Source organism: Camelus dromedarius, chromosome 9, assembly GCF_036321535.1.
Source record: "Camelus dromedarius isolate mCamDro1 chromosome 9, mCamDro1.pat, whole genome shotgun sequence".
Classification (NCBI taxonomy): domain Eukaryota; kingdom Metazoa; phylum Chordata; class Mammalia; order Artiodactyla; family Camelidae; genus Camelus; species Camelus dromedarius.
Window position 1 is genome coordinate 68,960,990 of NC_087444.1, and position 27,592 is coordinate 68,988,581.

The 27,592-nt window shown below is 53.2% G+C and overlaps 2 protein-coding genes across 4 annotated transcripts in view; both read right to left on the reverse strand.

Annotated features, from left to right (window-relative positions):
* Window positions 1-1,004: 1,004 nt before the first annotated feature.
* Window positions 1,005-6,395, reverse strand: CCNP (cyclin P). Its single transcript, XM_064490007.1, has 7 exons — window positions 6,369-6,395; window positions 4,717-4,989; window positions 3,202-3,291; window positions 2,969-3,124; window positions 2,218-2,376; window positions 1,975-2,126; window positions 1,005-1,237 (listed from the first exon to the last, which is right to left on the reverse strand). Exons 1-7 carry the CDS (start codon window positions 6,393-6,395, stop codon window positions 1,072-1,074), a joined length of 1,023 nt encoding a protein of 340 aa, XP_064346077.1. The 3' UTR covers window positions 1,005-1,071.
* A 3,794-nt stretch (window positions 6,396-10,189) lies between these two features.
* AKT2 (AKT serine/threonine kinase 2) overlaps window positions 10,190-27,592 on the reverse strand; it is a 45,166-nt gene continuing 27,763 nt past the window's right edge. For 2 of the 3 annotated variants that reach the window (XM_064489330.1, XM_064489331.1), the window contains exons 5-14: window positions 19,544-19,697; window positions 18,954-19,085; window positions 17,422-17,487; window positions 16,297-16,365; window positions 15,383-15,505; window positions 14,200-14,328; window positions 13,773-13,987; window positions 13,224-13,311; window positions 13,012-13,114; window positions 10,190-11,883 (exon numbers count right to left, since the gene is read on the reverse strand). In XM_064489330.1, coding sequence (XP_064345400.1) covers window positions 11,804-11,883; window positions 13,012-13,114; window positions 13,224-13,311; window positions 13,773-13,987; window positions 14,200-14,328; window positions 15,383-15,505; window positions 16,297-16,365; window positions 17,422-17,487; window positions 18,954-19,085; window positions 19,544-19,697 — 1,159 coding nt within the window. In that variant the 3' untranslated portion in view covers window positions 10,190-11,803. The remainder of the gene's footprint in view (window positions 11,884-13,011; window positions 13,115-13,223; window positions 13,312-13,772; window positions 13,988-14,199; window positions 14,329-15,382; window positions 15,506-16,296; window positions 16,366-17,421; window positions 17,488-18,953; window positions 19,086-19,543; window positions 19,698-27,592) is intronic. The other variant, XM_064489332.1, reaches the window with a different exon arrangement.

Consider the following 27,592-nt stretch of genomic DNA (forward strand, 5'->3'; position numbering starts at 1 on the left):
TCTGTTTCTATATTTTATTGTTCGTTGCTGAGTTTCTCCCTGACCCCTGATCCTCCAAACTTGAACACCTCAGTGGTGGAAATTTCTTCCTCTCTGCACCTCCAAACCCAGGCTTGGTTAAGAGTCTAATATTCCTGAGATTAGGTTCCAGAACAGCATCTGTCACCTTTCTGCACCTCGGGCGTGTTTTTGTTTTAATTAAAAACATGGAGACACACTGATTCATAACAATTACTTGCTGAGCACCTACTAAATGTCTAGGTGCTTAGGAGACAGTAGTACCTAACTCACAGTCCTGCTGGGATGCAATGCTAGCACTTTCACAACACCTACTAGGTATCAGACACGGTCCTAAAGCTTTACCTTTATGTTAACTCACATCCTCATCACACCACCGCAAGGTCGGTGCTATAGTTATACCCATTGCCACTGTGGCACTCCAGAGGTTAAGTAAATTAGATTCCATTTAACAAAAGTGCGTGCTATCACAAATGGATGACCCTCACAGGCCAGCATTTGTGATGTGCTGGGCTTGTGCAACCATTAAACAGATTGAATTCGTTGCTAACATATAAAAGCAGAGAGATTTATAGAATCACAGATTGTCAGCTTCACGAAGTCTGAAAATCTGGCAACATCAAGGTAGCTTTCCTCATGAGTAGGCCGGGGATTCTCAAGTTTCTCACAGTCCCCCATTCCTCCTACCTTCCCTCCAACCCAAAGATCGAGGATCATTCAGCTTGTGTTGCAATCTTCCTCTCAGCATCTCGAACTCCCTCAAGCATTTGCGTTCGGGATCCCCGGTTTACCCCGCTGAGCGGCGCTTTTGGAAGCCCGCCAGTGCCCCCTGGCGGCGGAATACAGAATTCTCATCGCGTCTCCCAGTCGCCTTTAAGAGATTTGGTGAGGACATCCAATCAGGTGGACGAGACGCCAGAGAAGTGACCAATCAAAAGCGAGAGATGGGCCAGAATTCGACCAATGAGGACAGAGAGCGCACGGAATAAAAGAAACTCTTTTATTAAAGTGGGAGACGGACGCACACAGTATTTTTTGATGATGTCTCCAGGCTCAGGGAGGCCCGGGCAGGGGGTGGCGGAGCAGGCGGGCGGCGGCGAGGCTGGTGCCGTGGCGCTGGGGCCGCGCATACTTGAGGAAGATAGCGGCGCGGCCAGGAGCCGGGCCTCGGAGAGCGGCGCGGACCATACAAGGCTCGAGGGGGCTCAGCTCTGCCCCGCTGCGATAGGGAGACAGAGAAACTGAGGCAGCGGCAGGGGTAGCGGGGAACAGGAGAAAGCCTGTCCTCGGAGCTGGGAGCTCGAGGCTGAGAAGACAGGTTGACTCGGGTCCCCAAGGACTGCTCAGGAGCTCTCTGGAGGTGGGACACGCGGCCCATTATCTAGAGTGAATGATGGGCGCCGAGGAGGGGCAGACCCTCGATTCTCCCCGCAGGGTGCGGCTATGGGAGAGCCAGGACCCACGGAGAGAGAAGGAGTGAGACTCAGGATGGGCAAACAGCTTTATTCCAGAGGCACCAGCTGGAAGAAAAGACGATTCACCCTGCCCACCCCACCCTCCATCCCCGGTGGCATGGCTAACAAGAAGAAGGGCTCTAGGAGATAAAGGGCCACCACATTCGCAGCCAGATGGGGAGCTGGGGAATTAGAGGCTGGCAGACCTCTCATTGTCAAATCTGGAACGCACTTAGGATCTTCTCAGGCCCAGAAGATGCTCTATTTTTCACCCTAGGCCAAGGTTAAGGGTCCCCAAATCTGGACAAATACTCTATTCTCAGACAGCCCCAGAGAAAAGCAAGTGGGACCCTCCAGTCTAGAGAAACACCTCATTCTCTCCCACCCAGAAAACAACTCTCGCTCCTCCTCCCCTCCAGTTGTCTCATATACTCGGAGATGGTAAAGACGGCGACCAAGAAGTCAGGTCCCTGAAACCAGAGACCTTCCGCCGCGGCCATACCTGTAAATTGCCGGCTCGGGTCCGGAGCCTACCCCCTCGAGCACCCTGTGCGCCAGGCTCAGCGCCGCAGCTGCGCGGCGACCGGGCTCCCATACTGCGGCCTCAGCCTCCAGTAGAGACAGCTCCAGGAAGTAAGTGGCAAGTAGCAGCACCTGCCATTGCGGCGGGGAGCACATCAAGCCACGCCCCTAACCACGCGGGCCACGCCCCTAACCACGCGGGCCACGCCCCTGCCCCTCGCACCTGTGGGCTGCTCCGCGCCAGGGCAGCGAGTAGCCCGAGGCAAAGTAGCGGTCCTGGGTGGTGCAGCCGGAAATCCAAGCGGCTCAGGATGCGGCGCTCAGCGCGCAGAAGCTCAGCCCGCGAGAAGGAGCCAGCGCCCAGGAGGCAGAGGGAGGCAGACTGGGGATTGGGGGAAAAGAGGTGGGGTTGGACCCCAGCTCGTTACTCCCTGCCCTTGAATGCCTGGGATCGGTTCAGTTCCCTTGCTGGACCTCAGTTTCCTGGACTACAGAATGGGGTCATTGATTTGTTGTCTGAAAGTTGTGGAAAGCTTCAGAGACAGTCTTTGGAATCAGACAGACCTGGCCCTGGGTTTGAGTTCAAACCCTACCATCCACTCACTGTGTGTCATGGACATCCACTGAAGCTCTCTGAGACTCAGTTTCTTCATAAAATGGAGGTATTACTCCCTACTTCAGGCAGTTCCAGTAAGGCACTAAGTTTATGCATGTTAACTATAACTACTCAGGAAAGACTATACTATAACTATTCAAGAGTCCAAGTCCCAACTGCTTGACTTTTGACAAATGTCTTCCTCTCTCTGAGCCTCAGTCTCTTCCTCTGTTAAGGGGACACATTAGTAGCCTCTACCACGAACAGACAAGCTGGGATTCCAAGAGTAGATATAGCGCTTGCTTGGCACGCAATAGGCGTTTAATCCGTGAAGCAAAGAGGAAGGGCTCCACCCTCCCAAGCCCCACCCCGTAAGTACCTCGGGAAGCACGCACTCTTCCATTTTGCACGCCAAGAACAGGCAGGCCACGCCCAGCAGCTGCAAGCGGTGTAGGCGCACTCTGCCCGCGCACAGGTAGGAATCAAGCAGGTGCACGGCCAAGTAGAGTGTGTCCCCCTCCAGGCCCAGGTACTCCTGGGGAGGGGCACGGGTGACCAGTAAGGTTCTTGTTCGCGATACAGACCCAGCCCTGCCCCCTCCTCGGTACATACGTGCACCTGGACCAGCCAGTCCACCACTAGCGCCCGCATCTCCGGGGTCACGGTGCGAGGCAGGGCCCTCCGGGGCAGCGCGCGGCATACCTGGTGTGGGGTGAGGACGGCCTCATTCTCCACACCTGGGCCTCGGCTTCTCTCCCGAGCTCCAGCCCTGGGTGCAGCCATCTCCTCACACCAGTTGGATGTAGCACAAGTGTCACACCCAAGCAGGCCTCCAATGTCTCCTCCAAATGTGCTCCTCTTCTAAGTCCCCGTTTAGAACCCTAGACTTTGTTGTGAACGACTCCCTATCCATCTCTCCAGTCTGGCCACAGGACTTCCTGAGTATCTCCCCCTAGGTTCCTGGACTCCACTCTAGGTCACCAACCCTCAACCCATCCTCAGAGCATCCAGAAGGGTTTTTCCAAAGTAGAAATCTGACCAAGGAACTCCTCATCTTAAAACCCTTCCATGGCTTTCAGTACCCTTAGGAGAAAATCTTAATTCCTCTCAGAATACCTCAGGCCCTGGTGCAGCATCACCTGTTCCCTCTCTCCCCTCACAGTCCACACTCCAGCTACTGCAGGCTTCTTTCGGCCCTAGATTACATCAAGCTCGCTCCTACCTCAGGACCTTTGCATGTATGTATTTTTCCCTCCACCTGAAATGCTTATTCCCACTCCTTGCATTGCTGACTTAGTCATTGAAGTCTCAGCTAAAATTTCCCTTTTTCTTTACTTTCCCTTGCACCCCATCATCACTTTCTATGTTATCACTTTATTTTCCTCATAGATTTTTCAGTCTGGAGATATCCGGTGTCTCCTTGAATGTTTTGTCTGTTTGCCCCACTAGGCTGCTGGCACCACAAGGGCAGAGATTTCTGTCCAGATCACAGCTGTGTCTCGGTTCCTAACAGAGACACTGACCTGGGAGAGATGCTCACAAGATGTTTGTTAAATAAATGCACTCCTTCAGTATTTTTTCTGGCAGGCCTATCTCAGACAGGTATCTGTGGATTACCATGGCCTGTGTATTGGTTTTTGTGGCCCTTCTGAAACTATCACCTACATTTGTTGGTTTGTTTCCCCACAATGAGGACAGACTGTCTCATGTTGTTCAGCAGAGCATCTCCAGTGCCCAAAACATGCTCAGAAACATTTGTTAATAAATCGCTAAATATTTACTAAATGAGTAAATGTGAGGGACAAGTATGAGGGGCTATGCAATACCAAAAGAGGGGCTGCAAACAGCCTGAGGAGTCTGGCAAAGGGCCTTCCCAGCACGAGTAACCATGCAAGAAAAAAACAAGTCAAGAAGTTGTGGGGAGCGGTGGTGTAAGGACTGGGAAGTCAGTGGAGAGAGATGAGAACTGAGACTGGCGAGGTAGGAGTTCAGAAATGCTTGTTGAGTGAGCATCGGGTGAGCAGGACAGTTTTAGACTCTAACCCGAACCCCTGGGCTGCCTTCTTGGTGGCGCCAGAGTTGCCTACAGTCTCTGGTCTAGGAGCATCCCGCCCCGTATCCGCTCACCATGACTTCGGCGAAGATGTCCCCAGCGTACTCGCGTTCTCCCTCCAGCCCCAGCGCGGTCAGAGCCTCCTCCAGCCCTGGTGGCGCGCATGCGCCCCGGGGCCTCCCCGGGCGCCCTGGGGAGACTCTCGTGCCCGCAGGGGCGCTGTCAGGGACCGGGGTGCTTCGAGGTTCTGGGTCGAGGAAGGCAGCTGGACTCTGCAAGGAAGAGGAACTGGGGTCAGCACCTGGAGAGAGGCCTGAGCCGGAAAGTGGAACTCTGGCTCCTGAAACTCACCAGCATCCTCCAGGCTGGCTTCAAGGGCCAAGCCAAGCGCCCAACTCTCCTCTGGAGCAGAGGATCCGTGACATGCGCTTTAAATGCGCCTGGGCGCATGCGCACTGAGCACGCCGCACCTGGCCAGGTGCATAGGCAGTGACGAATGTTCTACAGGCTAGCCCGGCCCCCTCCAAACCCTCTAGGTCAGACAGCTGGATCAAATCTTCGTCCTGCTACTTACTACATAATGAGAAGCAGCCCCTCTAAGCCTCACTTTCCTTAGCTATAAAGTAGGGATTTCAAAACTCATCTGACAAGAGTTGTCCCGAGGATTTCATAAGATTATATTTGCTAAATGTTCAGCATGGAGCTTAACACAGTAAAACCTCAAGGCATAGAAGTTATAAGTCACTTAACAAATACCGATGGAAGGCTTCTGTTCCTTGCAGTGGGTACTTAAGAATGAGCAAATCACCTGTAGTTGCTGCCTTTCCCCAAACCCACAGCCTACCATGGAGGTGGTGATTGGGACCAGTCACCAGCGACCTGCCTGGACTAGTGCAGCGGCCTCTTCATTGCTCTCCCAGTACCTATCTGCAGCCAGAAAGGATCTTGTGACACCTGAAAGTCATAGCACACTCTGCCTCTGTTCAGAATATCATGGCTCCCATGTCCCTCAGGTTGAAAGTCCAAGAGGCCCTATAGTACCTCCCTACCTAAACACGACTCCCATCCCCCTCCCTCATCCCTCTTTCATCACACTGGCCTGCTGTTTCATCCTCACCCACACAAGGCACACGACTACCTCAGGGCCTTTGTACTGGCTAGTCCCACTGCCCAAAACCTCAGAGAGCCCTCACTTCCCATAAAGTGTTTACTCAGATGTTACTTTCTCCATGAATAGTGCCGCCCTGAGCATTCCCTGTCCCCATTCTCTGCACTTATTCTCTCCTGAGCACTTACTGCCTTATTTACTCTTTCCTGACTAGAATGTGAACCCCATGAGGGCAAAGCTTACCTAGGTTTGGGTTTTGTTTTTTGTTTCTTTTTTCATTGCTGTATTCTCAGTGCCTAGAACAGGGCTTGTCATATAGTAAGTACTCAAATATTTGTTGAATGAATGAGTAAACAGGATGGATGTAATCTAAAAATGATGACCTGGAAGGGCCTCTCTGATGATGTTGGTGATGAGGTGATGTTGAAACTGAAACCTGTAAGAGGAGGAGCCAGAAATGCAAAGAGAAGGGAGAATATTCCAGGTGGAGGGAACAGCATGAACAAAGGCCCTGAGGGAGGAAAGAACTTGCTATTTTCAGGCATGGAGATGTCAGTGAGGCTGGAAAAGAGGAGTGTGATGCTAGGCCAGTGGCTTCCTGTCATACTTGCTCCTTACCTTGGTCACAAGGTCCCTTTGGCCCATGGTTACCTCTCTAACCTTACTTCCTCCCACTCTCCCCCTCCCTCACCCCTGCTGGAGACACCCTGTCTTCTTTATGTACTCCAAAAACATCAGGCACCTGCCTGCCTCAGGACTTTTGCATTCGCTGTTCCCTTTGCCCGAACACCTGATGAGAACCTGAATATTTACATTCTCAGAGTATCTCTGCACAATACAGGCAGACCTCAGAGATGTTGCAGGTTTGGTTCCAGACCACCGCAGTAAAGCAGATATCGTAATAAAGTGAGTCACACAAATGTTTTGATTTCCCAGTGCATATAAAAGTTGTTTACACTATACTGTAATCTGCTAAGTGTGCAACAACATTATGGCTAAAGAAACAATGTACACACCTTAATTTTAAAATATTTATTGCTGGGGGGAGCATATGGCTCAGTGGTAGAGCACATGCTTAGCATGCACAAAGTTCTGGGTTCAATCCCCAGACCTCCATTTAAAAATTTTTTTTAAATAAATAAACTTAATTACCTCCTCACTCCCCCCTGCAACAACAATAACAAAAAATACAAAAAAAAAAGCACGTTATTGCTAAAAATGTTAATCATCATCTGACAACACAGGGTTGCCACAAAGCTTCAATTTGTAAAACATGCAGGATCTGTGGTGAACAATAAAGTGAAACACAAGACGAGATGTGCCTGTATCACACGACTACAAAGGGAAAGCAGTGACTTCACAGAGGGGAGACCTGACAGACGCCACCTTAACCAAGGATCAAAGTCACCACCAGGAACAGGACACTGTCTCAGGATGCACTGACAAGGGCACACTATTTCTGGGAACTCCTGTCAAAAATAGCTTCCATGTAACCAGAAGGAAGCATCAGGCAACAAACCCTGACTGAGGGACATTGTGCAAAATAACTGCCCTGGAAGCTTCAAACCTGACAACGTAAGGCAGTGTGTGAGCCTGGACTGAGTCTCTAGCCAGGACTTTTTTTTTTCTTTACTTCTTTTGTATACAGGGACATGAGTGTGACCATTAGGAAAATCTGATTAAGGTCCAAGAGAAAATCATTCCTTCAATGTCAACTTCCTGACTTTGATCACTGGACTGTGGTTATGGGAGAGAACGTTCTTGTTTTAGGACACACATATAAATATCAGGGTGGGGGGATAAAGTCAATGGAGAATATCATGGGGAAGCTGCATGAAGGATAGATGAAAATTCTTTGTACTTTTTAGAAATAAGTGCTGGAGATTTATGGGAAGTCACATAGAGGACAGAGTTCTCATATACCTCACACCCAGGTCCCCTATTAACACCTTACATCAGTGTGGTACACTTGTCACGATTTAAGGAACCAGTAGGGATACAGTATTATCAAAGTCTGTGCTTTATTCAGATTCCCTGAGTTTTTACCTAATGTCCTTTCTCTAGCCCAGGATCCCACTCAGGACACATTACATTGAGTCCTCACGTCTCCTAAGGCTTCTCTTGGCTCTGACAGCTTCCCAGGCTCTCCTTATTTTGAACAACCTTGGCAGTTCCAAGAACTAGTGCTCAGATCTTTTGAATGTCCCTCAGTTGGAATTTGTCTGATGTCTGTTTTCCCTTTATCGGACCGAGAGTATGCATTTTAGGGAGATCACAGAGGTAAAGCATCATTCTAATCACCTCCTATCAAAGGCACATACTGCCGCCGTGACTCATCACTGTGATGTTGACCTTGATCACCTGGCTGAGGGAGCTCCACTTTCTCTGCTCTAGAGTTGCCTTCCCCCACTTCCCACACTGTCTTCTTTGGAAGCAAGTCACCCTGCAGCCCACACCAAAGGAGTGGGGGTTATGCTTCCCCTCCTTGAAGGCAGAGTATCTACAGAAATTACCTGAAATTCTGTACAGGTATGTCTGTTCTCACCATTTGTCATTTATTTCAGCACAAATCAGACTCATTTATTTTATACTTTGGACATAACCCAATACTATGCTATTTATCGTGTTGCTTTCAGCTGGCTCCTGTGTCCCTTCACATGCCCCCACCAGTGAGGATTTGATTTGGTTTGAGCAGGTCCTTCATTTTGAGCACAAGGTGCTCCAGCCTCATCTTACACGTTTCCTGCTCCAGGCCTAGAATTCGCTGTAGTCCTATTTTTGAAAGTTTCAAAGTTTTCTACAAGTCTGTAATTATTTCAAAATGAAACTTAAGTGTGTGAATCGCTACACACTTTTGGAAGGCTACCTGACATGTACTGAAATACAGCAACCCCAGAACATAAGCCACAAAATTGTAAAAGCACAAACACAGTAAAGATGGATTTTTCCCCTGTTGAGGTTTATCACAGGACTGCTGGGAGCAGCGAACTGGAAACCAAATGAATTCTTATCCAAAGAAGCAGCTGAATCAGCGGAGGCATATCTACCCCAAGAAAGCTTATGTAGCAGCTGGAAGCATGACAGCACGGTGTCCCCGATGAGCCCCCCAGATGTACCAATGACCCAACACAACCTATTAACATATGGATACTGGCAGGAGGGCGGTTAAGATGTGCGAGAGCAGAGCCTGGCGGCTTGGCATTGACTGGGAAGAAAGAGCTACAAAGAGGGGCAGCTTTTCACGAGGCCGTGTTTGTCTGCACAGAGGTGACATGAGGACTAGAATGACTGCTCAAGGCCTGGGTGGTTTTGATTTTCCTCCTTTACTTTGTTTGCATTACTCTTTACACACACTCAGAAAGCTTGTGAAACCATCTACATGCACATGGCAAGAGACAGACTAATCTACTCAAAATTTAACTTTCCTAATTGGTGAAATTGTATTATTAGAACTCTTCCCTCTAAAACTCCCTCTTGGGGGAACATTTCCGAAGTAAGAAGCACTACTACATGTACGTACCCATCCAGCAGAGGGCAGGAGCCTGCAGGAGCCCATCCCCAGACCCAGACAACCCCCGACAGACTGAGGGAGACTGAGCATGGGCTGCCTGCAGCACTGGTCACCTCCAGGGGCTGCAACTACAGGGAGGACTAAAGGCTTTTCTTTACAAGCCTCTCTGCTGTTCATGTGATCTCCAGGACATACTTTTGTAATTCAATAATCATAAAGACCATACGAAGTCAGGAAACAAACCAAAAAATTCCTTGAGTCTTGGCTGTAGGATCTGACTTTTCTGCTACCCTTACTTAAGATCTCAAAGACTCCACGCATGGGAGGCCCTACACCTTCTGGCAAAATCTGACAGTAAATTCACCTGTGCCTGGGAACTCCAGGATTAAAGGATCAGCTGCCAGAGGGTTCCCAGCGCTGAGGGCTGTAACCCAACCTGAGGGGCTCCCAGCTGACGGCCACCACAAACCCACTGATCCCTCAAGGGTCCTGTATTGGAACTGTAGGCCAGAAATGGGGAGAAGGAATATACAGGTAGTGCCCCCTCCTGGGCTCAGGGGCCACAGGAAATGGGTCCACTCCCTCCCACACTTTCTCCCAGGGCTCACTGACACCTCGACCCCCTTCCAGCCCTTTCCCTCCACCCTATCTTTTTGCCTAAGCAGCTTCTGAGAGGCTGGAATGGTCTGTGTTCACAGTACTCCCAGCCCAGGCCTGGGAACCTACCCCAAACTCTTCAGTAGCCTTCCCCCCCAGTACCCCCACCCCTCCAACCTGAGCTTGAGCACACCCCCACCTCCAGACGCCTCCTCCTCCAGCTTCCCCATCTCCTGGCTCAACATGCCCTGCAAAGGGAGTGATGGGAGCCGAAGGCAGCTAAGGCCGGGGCCAGACTCCAGAAGCAAGAAAATGCCCAGGGTGGTGGCCCTCAGTCTGAAATGAGTGTCTTTATTGCTTGTACCGTACAAATACAAGGAATGGGGAAAGGCGAGTGGGAAGGAGGAAGAATTGTCAGATTAACGACATACACACACAGAAAGGAAAAAGGACCCCACCCACTCAAGCCAACCCCCACCCCACCCCAGGATGTCTCTCTGTGAATTACCTAGCACAGGAGATGGGGTGGGGAGATCAAAACCAGAAAAACTAATTTCAAACGCCCACAGATGTTGGGGGGCAGGGGACGACAGGGCAGCAAGTGGACCTCTGGTGTGGCTTCCCTGCTGGGCCAGAACCCCTCCCCTGGGGATGAAATGCTCAGGCCAGGGGTGGGGCTTGAGCCCACACATACCACACACACTTGAGGCCAGGACACACTTGCCCCGGCACACACATACCCAACACGCACGCACACACACACACACCATGTGCATCTGCTTCTCAGATGCACAGGAACGCCCACGGACACATAGTCCGAGGCACGTACACAAGTGCCCATGGCACTGACAAACGTTCACCTTAAGGCTGCAGAATGCGGGGCCCGGAGACGGGGAGGGGATGAGGTGGCCTGGAGCCTCCCTTCTCAGAGGCCCCCACCCTAGTACGTACCAGAGACACCCACCCCCACCCCCTCCTCGACCCAAGTCCACGGGGCCCAATACTGTCTCGGTGCGAGATGTGTAACAGCCGAGGCTGGCGCCCCTCCACCCCAGGCAGAGAGAAGGGGGAGATCCCGGCCCCCATCCTCAGACGGGGCCGGGGCCAGGCCCGGGGTCCAGCAGGAGGTAAGGCCGGCTGGAAGGAAGCCCTGGTAAGGCACGGGGCCAGTGGGCGGGGAGGTTAGCCGCCAAATGTTCCTCCTGCCTCATCCACAGGGTCAGGAGAGCAGCTTGGGGGGTAGGGGGGGCAGGGCCAGGAGGCAGTGCTCGTCCTCTGGGCCCCTCCTGGTTTCCCACACGGTAATTGGGCCCCATCCACGTGAGGGAGCCCTAAACCACCAATCCTGCACGCAGCTTCCAAAAGCCCACCCCATCCCCTCCCCCGGTCCCTGGACATTATTGCTTTTCTGCCCCCATGGGAGGAGGGGGCTGGACTGCCCCACGCCAGGCCTCTTGGAGCCTAACGATAGGGCAAAGAAGGCAGCACCAGGGTGCTGTCCACGGGGCAGCCCACAAGGGGGCAGCCTCTGACAGCAGCAACGCAGAGGCAGGCTGCCTCAGGGGCGCGGGCCAGAAAACTCAGGTAGGCCCCACAGCTCCACCCTTCACCCGTCAATGGGGCTTGTGTTGATTAAAAATCGGAATCTCTCCAACTGCCCAAAGGCCTGGTCCTAGGGCAGGCGGTGGAGAGTCTCCCCAATCCTGGTCTGGGCACAAAGGTGAGGGCAGGACAGGATCCTGGAGGCAGGGCTGCTGGGACCGCTGAGGTGAGTTTGGCAGAGGGCTGAAGAAAAAACTGGAAATGGGGGTAAGGAGGTGAGGGATGGGGACACAAACAAAAAAGCAAAATAAAAACTTAAAAAAAAAAAAAAAAGAAAAAGCCCCCCGGCGGTGATGGCAGCCGTGCGTGCGTCCCGTGCGGCGTCGGCGGCGGGCGGCGCTGCTCACTCTCGGATGCTGGCCGAATAGGAGAACTGGGGGAAGTGGGTCCGCTGGTCCAGTTCGAGCGAGCCCAGGCTGTCATCTGCAGGGGTCGGTGGAGGCAGATTGGGGAGAACCGCCTGCAGAGGGCCCGGGCACCCCGCCCAGCCCCAGGAAGGACTGAGGGCAGACCACAGTGCACCCCGACTGGCAGGCCACCCAGGAGGGACAGAGGCTCAGCGACTTCCTCCCTGCCATAGCCCCTTGGCCACAGCCCCACCCCCAGGCCAGAGCCCTGGTCCACGGGCCCCACGGGGTGCTCACTCAGTCTCCTGGGTGTCCTCTGCCCCAGGCCACACCGCTGTCTAGCCCAGGCCCCTACAGCCCAGTCCCTTGGCCTGGCCTTCCACCCCAAAAAATCCTCCCTCCACACACAGCCGAGGGGGAGGACTCCCTAAAGCCCTGATATAGCCCTTCTCTCCCCTGCACAAAACCTTCCGTGGCTCCCCATGCAATGAATCTTCACTCCTCCCAGTAGCCCCCCAAATCCTCCTGCTATGGCCCCATGCCCTCAACCCTCCCTCACCTACTCTGACCTCAGCAATGCTCCCATGGTTCCTGACCCTACAATGCTTCTGTTCCTGCATGTCCCATTGCTATTCCTTCCACCAGGAATGTGTCTCAGCTGCATTTCTCCTCCAGGAAGCCCTCCCTGACCCACAGGCCAAGTCAGGCATTTCCTCTGGGCTTCTCCAGATCCCGAGCTCCAGGTCCACAGGCCTGACCACTCTGGGCAGTCACCCCACTGGACTTCAAGCTCCCCGAGGGCAGGGCCCAGGACTGTCTTGTCACTGCCGTGTCTCAGCACAGCCCAGCACTGGACGGGTGGGAACTAGAACGCAAACAGCTACAGAGTCAATAAACCCACCCAGCCCCAGAGACCTGGGCGATTTGGGAAGGTAACTATGCATCCGCCATCTCCGTACTGGCAACTCCCCAAGTGTCTCCTGCCCAGACCCCACCTGAGTGCTGTGGCCAATGGCTCCTGGTGACCTTCACCAGGCCCGAAGGTGGGCCAACAGCAAAAGCCCTGGCAAGCACACTGCGAGGTAAACTGCCTAGACGTGGAGTGGGACCTGCAAACTTCCTCCTGGAGAACTGAGTGAGGAGTGGACCCCACCCCTCCAACGCCCAGCCAGGCCCACCAAGTGAGGGGGCCTCAGACACTCACAGCGGTCCGGGGGGGTGATCGTGATGGACTGGGCGGTGAACTCATCGTCAAAGTACCTTGTGTCAACCTCAGATGTGACCTGAGGTTTGAAGGGTGGCAGGAGCTGTGGAGGAGAGGAGCCCAGGCTCAGGACCCTGAGGAGGAGGCCTTGGCCAAGGTCACCCGTGAGTGGCTGGGCTCCTGCGTGGGGGCAGGCAGGCAGTGGCGCTCACCTTCTTCTGCACCACGTCCTGCCAGTTGACACTGAGGAAGAACCTGTGCTCCATGACCTCCTTGGCATCACTGGGCCCCCCGCCGAGCCTGGGCAGAGACGGCCATGAGAACCTGCCTCCCCAGGCAGTCGGATTCTGGGAGACGGGCTTTTGGTGCAGGCCTGGGCCTGCAATGTGTAGGCCCTGAACCACCTCTGATGATTCTGTCCCGGCCACAGACCAGCACTTCACAGAGGAGGAAACCAAGGCTCAGGGAAGGAGCCCACGTGCCCAGTATCAGAGCCAGGAGATTGCAACCTGGCTCCCTGGTCGCTTCACATCCTAGGCGAGGCAAAGGGCCATCCTGTTCCTCAGTGTCCCCATACAACAAGGCAGTGTGGGCAGGGGGCTAAGGACAGGCCCGGCCGAGGGGAGCACTCCCCAGCTATGGGGACAACACACACCAAGCACTCCACGGGGTGAGGGCAGCTGGGGATGCCGCCCCTCCGGGCCAAGGGAACGGTGGCAGCAGGTGGCACTGGGTGGGGCGGGGCCGATGCCAGCCCTCACCTCTGCTTGGGGTCCTTCTTGAGCAGCCCCGCAAGCAGGGACTTGGCCTCGGGGCCGAGCGTGCGTGGGAAGCGGATCTCCTCCATGAGGATGAGCTCGAAGAGGCGCTCGTGGTCCTGGTTGTAGAAGGGCAGGCGGCCGCACATCATCTCGTACATGACCACGCCCAGCCCCCACCAGTCCACCGCCCGGCCATAGTCGTTGTCCTCCAGCACCTGAGTAGGGAGGGCAATGAGGGGCCGGGCCCACGGTCCCAGGGCCAAGGTGCTGAGGGGCCCCAGGGGGCATGGCCCTGCCTGGGGCTGGGAGGGCCACCTAAGGAATCTGAGCCCTGCGCGCAGAGGGAGTGGGTGGAGGAAACACACGGGTCTGAGGGGCCCCTCCTCCCTCGGCCCTACGTGGCCCTGCACCCTCCGGCCCCAGACACCTCAGGTGCCAGGTACTCAGGGGTCCCACAGAAGGTTTTCATGGTGGCCCCGTCACTGATGCCCTCTTTGCACAGGCCGAAGTCAGTGATCTTGATGTGGCCATCTTTGTCCAGCATGAGGTTTTCCAGCTGTAGGAAAAGTCAATGTGTCAGGAATACATCTTCCCAAGGCTTCCTGGTACCCCACTGAAGCCCCACACGTCCCTGCCCTTCCCTGGAGGGTGCTGTAGCCTGGAGTGGTAGCTATTATATCAGGGGCCAGAGGGCACAGCCAGCACAGGGCTAGGCCTTCACCCTCTGAGATTCAGGAAGAGGCTGCCCTTCCCCGGGACCTGGAAGAAAGCAAGGCAGGGCAAGATGGGAGCCGGGTCCTGACCCACCTGCTTCCCTCACTGAGGGCTCCGGGTATAAGGAGTACTATCTTTCTTTCTTCTCTATTTTCCTAAACTTACACAAATGAGCAATTCAGTGGACCTTGTGTAACCTCCACCAGGTCAGGAAAGACCACCAGCACCCCTAAGAATCTGCCATGTGCCCCTTCCCTGTTCAGCCACCGCCCCCTCTCCAATAGAGCAAATTTCACTTCCCTGCTTTTCTTTACAGTCTCCCCCACCTCCACGTAGACACTGTGAACAACACGGATCTGTCCTGTCTGTTCTGGCTCTCCCCAGTGTTAGCCTGTGAGAGGCCTCTGGGCTACCATGTACGGCTGCAGTCTGTCCTCTTGAACTGCTGGGCAGAGTCCCACCGCGTGAATACACCACCCTTTTAGCTGTTTTCTGACAGTGGACACTCGGGCCGCTTCCAGTTGAGGGTTAGTGTCAACAGTGCTGCTAGGGGCACGTGTATCCACATTTTGAGATGGACACAGGCACCTGTTCCCACGCACGCCCTCAGGCAGAACAGCTGGCTCACAGGGGGCGCCCGCACTTAGTGACGGTGGACTCCGCCAGGCTAAGCGCTGACAGCACTTCACACCCTCCAGCTGCACAGCCGCACCGCTCACAGGAGGCCTGGAAGGGCCCCATGCAGGGCTGCCTGAAGCAGAACCACACTGTGGGCCAGCGTGAGAGGATTAGCTCCCAGAAGGACAAGACAGACAGACTCTCCCTGCAGGGTGAAGCTCGGCAGACGGGCAGGGCGGGCGAGTCTAGCACGTGCCAGGAGGCGACGGCACGCTCACCTTGATGTCGCGGTACACCACGTCCCGTGAGTGCAGGTACTCCAGGGCCGAGACGATCTCCGCGCCGTAGAAGCGGGCCCGCTCCTCCGTGAAGACGCGCTCCCGGGACAGGTGGAAGAACAGCTGCCGGCAGAGGGGGGCGGGGAGGTGAGACACCCCGACCCGAGGACAGAAGGATGGGACCCTGCGGGCTGGCCCCGGCACCCAGCCCAACGACATGGTGACCTGCTCCATGAACCGGCAAGTGACGGCAAACAAGACCAAGCGAGGGCCAGTGAGTAGAGAAGAACTCACGAGTCCAAAAAATAAGGAAAACGAGCAAGGGATGGAGAGCGAAGGACAGGCATGAGGTGCCAAAGGGAGACGGCGTGAGGAGACAGCAAACGAGGGAGAGTCAGCAAGGAAGCAGAGGAGCAGGGTCACGAGCAAGTGACAATGAGCTGTGACACCAAATGAGACAGAAGCCAGTGAGTTGCACCTGTGTGGAGAGAGAAGGGTGTAAGGGATGAGGGGTGCGCGACAGCAAGTGGCTGATTTCTCCCCAGGAGACCTCGCCGAAAGGAGAGGACTGGGGTCTTGACCCACAGACGCCTTCTTTGGAGCCTTTAAGAACCCCCTTTGTAGTGCTGTCGGCCAACCACCCACACAGCCCCCTCTACAGCTCTGTACCCTGCCCACCAACTCACTAGCTGTGTGAATGCAGGCAAGCCACTTAACCTCTCTGAATCTGTTTCCTCACCTGCAATGTGGAGCTGATGATGCCTGCCTCAAGCGGAGGCGGGTGGACAGAACGAGATGACATCCAGGAAGTCTCCCTCTGCCCCCAAACCCCCTCTCACCCACAGTTCCTCTCAGCCTCCCCCACACCCAGGATGGAGACATCCAGGAGGGCAGGTGAGGTGGCGGCCGCTCACCTCACCGCCGTTGGCATACTCCATCACGAAGCACAGGCGGTCGTGGGTCTGGAAGGCATACTTCAGCGCCTGTGGGGAAGGTGGGCAGCCAGGGTAGGAGGTGGGAAGAAGGCGGACTCTTGACCCAGCCCCAGCCTCTCTGTCCTGGCCTGGGCCCTGGGAATCAGGCAGCCAGGATTCAAATGTCAGCTTCACCTCTTGTGACATGAGTGAGCGTGTGGCTCTGAGAACAAGGGAACAGGTTCCAGTGCCGAATGATCCCGCCCTCTGAGGCACAGCCAAGGGAGAGACCATGTTCTAAGCAACCAGAGCTGTTTCACATCTCTCTTCCTATTTTACACTCAAATGTATTAAACACACACACACACACGCACACGCACACGCACATGCACTCACACGGTTTGCTGGCTGGGAGCTGGCAGTGGCTCGGGAGAAAACCCCAAAAACAGGATGGACAAGTGATCCACCAACAAACAAGCAGTTCTGAAACTGTGCTCTAAGGAGCCCTACAGAGAGTTCCTCAGAGGACCCTTAGGTGACCCTCTGCCTACAGCAACTTACTGCTCTGTCTTCTACACTGAAGAGTCTCTTAAGATTTCATTTGAACAAGTGTGGTGGCGCAGTAAGACACTTGGACAGTAAGTGAGCTAGAGAAACAACCCTTTAGCCATCCTCAACCTGGTCCATTCAGCTGTTGGCTGCTGGCCCTAATGGAGACTGTAGCTCAAAAAGATGTCCGCTCAGCCTGAGTTGCTAGGCAGCACAATTGTAATAGCTCTGCTTCTAGGATTACCTCTGAAAACATAAACAAAAAAATAATGCTCCCACTTGGACTAGCTGGGCTAAGCACCTCTAACTCGTAAAGATGGCAGCCGTGCTCTCCTGGGGCCATCAGATTACAATCTGACATCATCAATCGGCTGAGGCGTTGACATGAAGCCACCATCTATAAAGAAGCTGCTGCCCCTTGTGTCTTGGTTCAGGCCACCTGGGGAGCCCAGCAACACTGTGCCCCAGCCACCTGGCCAACATCAAGTCTGTGTTTCACAGTGGCAGGAGTCAGGCTCTCTCCCCGAGCTCTGTCCAAAGGGGCCAGGCCCTGCCTGAGATAAGAGGGCTACTCACAGTGAGGAACGGGTGCCTGGTGTTCTGGAGGACCCGGCTCTCGGTAACTGTGTGGGCGACTTCATCCTGCAGACAGAAGCTAAGTGAGGGGCTGGTGGGCAACACCATGTTGGCCAAACGCCCCCTGCCCTATACTGAGGGATGGGGGAGCAATGTCTTGGTGAAATCCAATTCTATTTCTGGTCAACACGCAGAGAGAATGGAAGGGGCAGAATGTTATCACTCGCAAGCGCTAATGAAATAATGGACCCAGACAAGGACAATCAGTGGGACGCTGATGAGGACTTTACAACGGAGGGTCAGGTTGTCACCAAAGGAGGCCAATTCTGACCTCCTAAGTGGGGGCAAGCAGACATTCTGAGACCTCTGAGGTGATGTTACAGGCTGTGGGAATCCCCATCTATAAACTTTCTTGCAGAAAGAAGGCCCTGGATCTAATTAGGACTCTAGGCTGTGAGCAGTGGTTCTCAGTGTGTGGTCCCCATACTGGCAGGGTTGCCTGGGAACTTGGAAAAATGTAAATTATTGAGCCCTTACTTGAATCAGAAACTCGGGGGGCAGCAGGGGCCAGCACCAGAGTCATGGGCCCTCCCAGGACTCTAACGTGGGCTAGTTTGGTATCTGAGTGCACAGCAGTCACTCAGGGAGCTGCTTAAAATCCTGAACCACCTGCAGTGCCCAGACACTGGCTCTCAGTGGGGCGAGTCTGTCTCCAAGGGATAATATAATAACGATAATAATGTCTAAGGACGTTTGTCACAACTCAGGGGAGGAGGGGTGCCCTGGGAGAAGCTACTAAAGTGCACGGGACAACCCCCACAGCAGAGAAATGGTCTGGCCCCAAGTGTCAGTGTTGAGGCTGAGAAACCCTGCCTTGGCCCGATGACATCAGGGGTTGTTAATTTTGTTGGATATGATCACGGTACCACGATTATAGTCTTTAAAATCATCATCTGTTAAAGACACATCTAAGAATGTATGGCTGAAATTATATGATGTCTAGAACAGGCTTTAAAATACTCCAGAACAAAAAAAAGGGAGTGCAGAGCTAATGAAACAAGATGGCCAAATGTTAGTACTTGTTGAAGCTGGATGATTGCTATGTGGGAGTCCATTATATTTCTTTTTCTTTAAAAATGTTTATGTACATCAGGCATTTTCCATTTTAAAAACTTTAAATAAGGAAAAAAGGGAATAGAATCCCACTCCTGGTCCAGGCACTGAGCCAAGCCCTGAGCCCTCACGGCCTCCCCACAGACCCTTTATCACCACAGGGACTTCCTTCAGGCCTGACAGCACCTGCTGGGTGCGACCTCAGTCAGACTCTCTACCCTCATCCCTGGTGCCCAGAGAGTGCAGGACTCAGCAGACAGGGCTGCCCTCTCTGGACCTCAGGCTCCCCTTCTCTGGAGAGTCACAGGACTGAGCCATGGGCTTGGCTAGGGGGAGACAGCAGTAGACACAGGTTAGTGTCTCAGCCTGGCGTGTGCCCCCAGCAGCGGCCAGCCGACAGCAGCCTGGGGAGGGCCTACCTTGGCGATGATAACCTCCTTCCGCAGGATCTTCATGGCATAGTAGCGGCCGGTGGCCTTTTCCCGCACCAGGATGACCTTGCCAAAGGTGCCCTTGCCCAGGAGTTTGAGATAGTCGAAGTCGTTCATGGTCTGCCCGGAATGGGGAGAGAGTGGGGTAGTCAGTGCCTGGCACATGGCCCATGGGAAGAAATTTTAACAAAGAAATATGAAAATCAAAAGACACTGTTGCCAAAGTGCTCAGGCATAAGCAGGAAGGGAGGCTCTGGGCAGCAATCGTTTGTTCTGAAGCGGCCTTCAGATCGAGGCCCTCCCACACTCGGCTCTCCCTCTCCCAGGCACAGGGCTCTGAGGTGGGGGTAGACGTGGCTTCATGTTCCTCCGAGATGAGGCTGCCTTTCACTTCATGGGCCCATAGCAGTGCTGGGGCATCTACAGCCTGGAATCACCCATCCTACAGGGCAGTCATGAAGTGCCCTGACTGGGCCCCTCTGAATGGAAATCAAGGGCAGCAGGGTCAGGGCTGGGGGGGGGGGTGCGCTAACAGACCGGCCGCCCCACCCCCTGGCCGCCTGCCCTCCCGCACTTACCACCTTGGCCCGAGCCTTGCTAACTGCCACCTCCATCTCCTCAGCCGCAGAAGAGTCGCTAGGGGAGCCACACTTGTAGTCCATGGGGTCCTCACCTGGGCCCCGCTGCTTGAGACTGTTGGCAACCATCTGGATGGCCCGCATCCACTCCTCCCTGTGGGGCATGTCCGGGGAGCTGTGAGTCCGGGGGAACCTGGGTCCTGGGAGGAAGGGCTGAGCCCCATGTCCCACAATGGCCAAGCAAATGACAAACAGCATCAGGCATTCTGCCAAGATCAGTCTGATGTGGGGAGAGCTGGTGGGACCAGGCTGAAATTTTACAGACCCTCTGGCTGTGGTGGGTGGCACAGGGCAAGACTGGAATAAGGAGAGACCATCTATGTCCCAGCAGGGGCCTGGCCTGAGGGCCACTTGAAGTCAGGCAGCAATTTCATGATTAGAGGGGAGACTGCCTTTCCTCACAGCCCCTTGAAAATGAGCCGCTGCCCTAAGCCTTGAACAAGGGAGAGACAGTGGTCCCTCCAAGTTTCTTGGAATGAATGACAAGCCTTTGTGCACGAGTGACCAGTATTTTGTACAACAAAACCAAGAGCAGAAGGAAGTACTCATTAGTCAAAGAAGCTGAAGATCGTACAAGGCAAGAGCTGACCGACAACGCTGCCCCGGAGGCCTGCCTGCTGGGAGGGTGGGCAGGGGTGTGAAAGAGATGGCGGGGGACAGGGAATTGGGTCCCAGCAGAGGGGAGCCAGCTTTCAGAACAATTAACTAGTTCTGTCACTCATGACTGAGAAATTGCTGGGAAAGATTTTCTTTTGATACTTGCCAATAGTTCTATCTGTAGAGAGGGAAAATGTACCTAGGAGAAATAAGTAAAAAAAAAGACCAGACACCAAAAAGAAAAAAAAAGGCTGAATGATACTAAACTGTCCACACATCCCCCATTAGGGAACCACCACACAATGTTAGGTGGCTCAACCCAGTATCTGTTGACCCACTTATGGATTTTGCTTATGTCTATAAAAGCCAGGTGACCGGTTCTTACTGAGCTCCAGGGCTTGCTGAACAAAGTGGCAACCAAGCCCATAGGCCCCAGTTCACACCCAGACGCTCTGCTTCTCAAAATGCCCTCACTCGTGTGAGATCACGCTTCCTAAGAAGGCGCGGGAGTACTGTCAGCACAAGTACCAAGGGCGGGCACAGAATCTGGGAGCCCATAAGCCATGTACGTCTGCCCATGAGGGCAAGGATTTCATCTACTCATACATAGTTCAACTCAGCACCTAGGCAGGTACGTGGTAGGTATCTGAGGATGACTTAGCAAGGCAGCCAAAGTCCTGAGTGGCCCTGGGTCCGGTGCACACCCAGACAGAGCACACCGAGGCCCGGTGCACGCCCAGGGCACACGGACACCCAGTGCAGACGGACACCCGGTGTACACCCAGACAGAGCAGCGCTGGCCTCTTCCCTTCCCTGACTCAGTGCCTCAGGCTGGCATTTCCCAACTTGTTTCACCCATACCCTCTTTGGAACAAATAATAACATAAATTCCTATCCCTACATTAATATTCCTGTTTCTCAAAAAATGGGGGCTGGGGGAGCATAGCCCATGATATGCTTTATCAGAGCATCACTGTCCTCTTAGAAAGTTTAAAATGCTGACTTTGGGTGTATGACCATGAATTTAAAAAAAAAAAGTCAACCCCCTAAGACATGCTGAATATACAAAACAAATAAATAAGTATGTATATACCTCACACACAGAGATCCTGAGGGACTGTCATGAAAAAAGCAACCTGCAGACCAAGACGTGGAGCATGCTATCATCTCTGTTTACAAGGGGGGATAACACAGTCCATCAACAGTGGCCTGAATGAACGGGAGATGAGCTTCCACACCGCGGGAGGGAGCACCAGAAGCAGGCCTTGGGGCCTCTCTCGGCCACAGAGCTGGTGATGAGAGCTGGGGCTCAAACAGCAACTCCGCCACCTGAATGAGCTCAGGACTCCCAGCTCAACCCCCTCCTCGGTACGCTGGGGGCGCTGAGACGCTGGTGAGCTGCTGTGTGCAAAGCCTGCACCTGGACAAAGTGCTCGACTCAAAGAAGGGGTTCAAGACACTGGCGGGGCCGGTGGGGCCTGGACCCATCCCATCTGGAGCCAGAACCCACAGGGTTGCGGAAGCTGGTCCGGGTAACACTCCTGCTGCCTGACAAGCCCCTGATCCTGTTCCAACTGGACCGAGGTGGCAAGGTTGCAGCACTCAGAATTCCAGAGGAAAAGCAAGGGCCCCCATCCAGGACACTCCTCAAGGGTTTGCAACATGATGTCTGGGACAGAGGGGAGCTCCCACCCAGAGCTGGGGCTGACATGCCTTCCACCCCTCAAAGGAGAGTCCCAGGGGAAAGAGCCTACTGCCCCCCCGCCAGGACAGGCTGAGAAAAATAACAGTTCCACAAACACCATCTCATTCCACGCTCCTCAAGAGGGTTAGTGGGGAGCGTGTTTCTGGCGTGGAAACTGAGGTGCACGGAGGTGGAGCCACGTGGGAGGTCACACAGCCATGAGTTGGCGGAGTGGAGGCCCAGGCCCAGGCTCCACTCCTTTGGGCACCAAACCGCCACACCCTGATGAAAGCTGCAGCTTCCGCCTGGACCAGGCCCCGGAGGATCAAGCAGGGCGCTGCGGCAGGAAGGCTCAGGGAGCAACAGACACCATCCCATGGAGCCTAGGAGCCAGGCAAAGGAAAGCTGTCTCTTGGGAATCATGACCTGGACCACCTCTCCAAGAGGGCCTCCCCGATGAAACAGCAGCACAAATGCCCTCCTCCGGCACGCAGAGCACACTGTGGCCAGACTCGGATGGAAGTGTTTTACATGATGCAACTCCTAAGTCCTCCCCGCAACCCTGTGAAGTAGGTACTATAATTCACCTCATCCTACAGACAAGGAGACATGAGGCAGAGAGGGGCTGGCATCTGCCCAGTGATGGGCGGCAATCAGAGGCCTAGGGGCGCAAACCCAGCCACGCTCCCCTGGGCAGCACTGGGCAGGCTGCAATGCAGGCCCGGGAGCAGGGAGTTGGCCTGCAAACTGGCTGTGGGGCCCCAAGCGGCCTCACTCCTGGGGCCTCCGTCTGCCTCCCATGTCCCCTGGGCATGGCACAGTGGCTGAGAACAGACTCTGGAACTGGATGGCCTGGAGTGAATCCAAGCTCTGCCCCTTCCTAGAGACAACACTGGGCAGGCCATCTGACTTTCTGTGCCCTCAGTGGGCTGCCACGTGGAGCAGGGACCAAAGAACCGTAGAAGTCTGTAGTGAGACACCACACAGAAAACGCTGAGGGTAGTGCCTGGCACAGAGTAAACACCTCAAAGGGCTGTGCGAATGTCACCCAGCCAGCCAGCCAACTCATCCTGAGTGCCCTCCGTGCACCAGGACTTGTTCTGGGTACTGAGGGTGCAGCAGGGGACAAGCTCTGTTGGAGTTCCGGGCCTAACAGAGAAGACAAGTGTGCAAAAGCTCCAAGGCAGGGAATGGAAAGGAAGCCCCTTCTCAGAGGGTGGTCAGGGAAGGCCTCTCTAAGGAGGTGGCATGTAAGGCAGGACCTGGAAGATGTCCGTGGAACATGGTGCCAAGAACAGGCACTTGGCACATGGCTGTGAAATCAATGAAATGGAGGGAAGGAGGCAGCCCTCTGAAGTGCCAAAAGGGAAAAGAATCCGGACTGAGAGACCAGCACCTCGAAGGCCCTGAGGAGGGAGCCCAGGGTGTCTGTGGAAGGCACAGCAGGTGCCAGCATGGCTGGAGCTGACAGAGATGAGGGTAGGACAGAGGACTGGCCACAATGGGCTCCATGGGGCACTGTGTGAGGAATTTACGTCTTAATCCTTAACATCACAGGAAGTCGTGGAAGGGTGTACGCAGGGGGAGTCAGGATCCGATTTCTGCTTTAAGTCAGCAGCTACCGTGTGGGGTACAGACTGGGAGTCAAGAGAGGAAGCACAAGGGGACTGTGGCAGTGAACGTGGCAGAGGTGCCGGTGGCAGAGGAGATGGAGGAGAGAAAAGGCACCAACAAGCACAATTCCATGGGGCGCCTGGGCCAGGTGCCTCCACATCTATTTCCTCTTTCGCTCCTCACGACAGTCCAGGGAACTGAGCTGCACTGAAAAGGGGCACAGTGGCTGGTCTGACTCCAGACCCTGGGCCCCAGCTCTGGGCTACCCTGCTGAGCAGGACCAACTGCACCTACAGGGGAGCTCAGTGACCTGGAGGTGGTGGGCCTGTCCTCATCGCAGCCTCAGGAATAACCGCTGACTGCTAGCCTGATGGTGGACGGGGACCTCTCTACCTAACCAGGGCCCTCCTCTGATCCAGAGGGGTGTTCACAGCTGGAGGGCAGCTGGGGTCCCTCTGTGTTCAGACACCCTCAGGTGGGCTGACTTGGCGATCCAGGCCCAGCCCTGGCTGGCAGGGAAACCTAGGCTCTTAAGATCTTCTTTTATTCTATAACTCTCTGTGCCTCAGTTTCACCACTGTGCCTGTTTAACAGGTGAGGAACTCCCTCCTAGAAATGCTGTGAAGATAAAATGAGCGAATATATGTAAAGACCTTAGGACAGGGTCTGGTTGAACAGAATACATTCTAATTATTCTTTTATTCATTCAACAAACATTTACTGAACACCTTATTATGTTCCTGGCACAAATAAATAAATTTAAAATGCGGGGGGAGGGTATAGCTCAAGTGGTAGAGTACATGCTTAGCATGCACAAGATCCTGGGTTCAGTCCCCAGTACCTCCTCTAAAAATAAATAAATAGACCTAATTACCTAATTACCACCCCCAATAAAAGTAAATAAAATGTCACACCTGGTAGGAAGGACAGGTGCTCTGAAGAGTAAAGCAGGGTAAGGCTAATAGTCACAGAAGGCAGGGCAGGACACTGAGAAGGTAGTATCTGAGCAGAGACCTCGCAAAGATAAGGAGAGAGTCATAATGATATCTAGGGGAAGAGGATTCTAAGTAACGGGAACAGCAAGTGCAAAGGTCCGGAGGTAGGAAGTGTGCTTGGTATGTTTAAGGAACAGCATGGAGACCAGGGTAGCTAAAGTGAGGGAACTAGTGGTAGGAAATGATCCTGGAGAGGAGATCAGATCATGTAGGACTTTGTAGAAGAGGACATAGACTTTGGACTTTACTGCAAATGGGACTAAAAGTCACTCAGAATTCTAAGCAGAGAAATTACATGATAGGATTTACATTAAAAATATCACACTAAGTGATGCACTGTGAAGTATACCTGCCAAGACCATGGGTTTACAAATTTCTTCTGGAAAGGGCCAAACTGTAACTATTTCAGGCCTTGCAAGTCACATGGTCTCTATCACAACTACGCAGTTCTGCCACAAGACAGCAAAAGCAGCCGTAGATAATGTGTAATGAGCATGGTTGTGTTCCAATAAAACTTTATGTATAAAAATAAGGAACACAGGCCATAGTTCGCCAACGTTGCACCAGACCTAATTTCTGGTTTACAGGAAATGTAGGCACAGAGGAACAAATAAAACAGTGCCAAAAGACAACAATATGACTCATCCAGAGCGTGGAACATTCTACAAGACAATTAGCCTGACTTGTCAAAAAAAAAAAAAAATGTGGGGGTTGGCAGAGAGACAAAAGCTGAACTAAATTAAAATATGCCAGAAACAATGTGTATACCTTGGTTTTTCAACTCTTGGTCTGAAAAACAACATTTTGAAGACAACTGGAGAAATTCAAGTGTGGCATGGATCTGGAGGGGATGTTAATAAATATATATTATAAATATTCATCTCATGTGTGACAATGGCACTATGACTCTGTAGGAGAAAGTCCTTATTCTTAGGTGATGCTGGCTGATGTACTTATGAAGGAGGAAAGTGCCCCAAAGTGTGAATAGAAGTTCAAGAAGCATAAAATACAGCCAGAGGAGGCAAACGTGGCAGACGCCAAACTGCTGAGCCTAGGTGCAGGGCGTCTAGCTGTTCACTTGTTATCCTATTCTTTCCACTATTCTGTCTGTCTGAAACACCAAGTTGGCAGGGGGCAGGGAATGGCGGAATCGCAGTAGCTGCCCTGGGGATAGCCAACTGGGGAGGGAAGGGGAGGCTACTGGGAGCCCAGCGAGCAGGCCGCTATAGCACCCAGCCAACGACCAGTCACCAGTGTGGCCCCTGTCGGCCCTCTGCCCACTCCTCCCCAGGTTCAGGCCCGAGCAGGGCAGTGAGGACAGCCAGGCGCAGAGCAGTCTCCCTCTTCCAGGTTTCTCTGCAGTTACGGTCAGGAATCTGGGGTTTGGTCTCAGAACAATCCCAGCAGATTTCTCTCCAGTGGCAACGGCAGGTGCTAAGAAAAGGAGGAAGGCAGGGGCTCTGCAGCCCCACTCCAGTCTTAGTAAAGGGATCCTCCCCACACCGCAGAGCACGGCATCCCACTAGAATGGAAACCAGAGCAGGTCTCTTGCGCTTTGCCAGCTCCCCACAGCTCCTGCTACAGGCTTGCAAAGTGTGTGCCAGGTATTGCTGAATCCAGTGCTTCCTGTTTATCATCCCCCGGAATCTTTCAGCAACCCTGTGACAAACCCCAATTGATTCACTGCTTGCCAAGCCCTGTGGGGACCTCCATTTGGAGTCCAGCACCTGCTGAGCTCGCCAGCTTCAAGGCCTCCAGTTCCCCTCTTCCAAGACCCCTGGCTATTGATTCTCTGTGATCTCTGAGATGACAAGCTGTCTCGCCTCCTGGCCTCTGCATACGCTGGTCCCTTTTCCTGAAGCTACCTCTTCTTCCTATCTCCGTGGCCAACTCCTATGCACTCCTCAAAACTGAGCTCAGCACCTAGACTCTATGCACCTTTTGATCTCAATTTGCTTTTACTGGCAGTCCATGTTTCCTGTGCCCAGTTTTCATCTGAGTAACACCTCAGCTGGCCTGACATGGTTATTGTGCTCCCCTATAGGACAAGAATATTTTTAACCTTGCAAAGGTATGTAATGATAATTACAGTATAGATTACAGCAATATGTCTTATGATACGGTTTTGCGTGTGTTCTAGATATGCACTGTCCACGAGGGTAGCAACTAGCTATGACTATTTAAATTTAAACTAATTAAATAAAATCCAAAGTTCCATTTCTCAGTCACATTAGCCACATTTCAAATGCTCAAAGGGCACATGTGACTAGTGGCTACCCTCTTGGACACCACAGGCATTGAACATTTCTGTTATGGCAGAAAACTTCTCTTGAACCACACTGTTTTAGGGTTCTCCAGAGGATCACCTGAATTCTCACCCCACAGAAAAACTAACAGAGTGTTCCTTAAAGTGAGGGCCTTCAAAGGGACAAAGTAGGGAAAAAATATCTGCTACTCATTACAAAGGGCTAAGCTCCCTAATATACAAAGAGCTTTGAGAAATAAATAAGAAAAAAAGCAATTACCCCAAAGAAAAATAGACAAAGGATATGAACAGACAGGTCAGAAAGGGAAACTCACATGGCACTTGAACACGTGAAAGAACACCCAAACTCACCAAAGAAAAAAGACAGTTAAAAACACCCAAAGGTGCCATCTCCCACTGATCAGACTGGTAAAGACTTAAACATCTGAAAACACATGGCTGTGAAGACACTCTCAGACATGGCCTAATAGAAGCATTACTCAGAATTACAAATGCATATTCCCTGTGACCCAGCAATCCCACATCTAAGAATTCACTTTACAGATTTACCTGAACATATGTCAAACAAGATAAGCACAAGGTATCTCCCTGTGGCACTGCTTCTAATGAGCCCCAAAGGCTGGAAACAATCCCAGTCATCATTAATAAAGAACTGCTCAACAAACTCGGGGACACAGATGTGCAGCTGTTAAAAAGAAAGAAAAAAAAAAGCGCAGCAGCAGCAGCAGCTCCATGTATACTGAAGCAGAGAGAGTCCCCAAGATACAGTTAGTGAAAAACAAATTCAGAACAGTCTGTGTACAATGCCACCTTTTGTGTAAAGGGAAGAACAA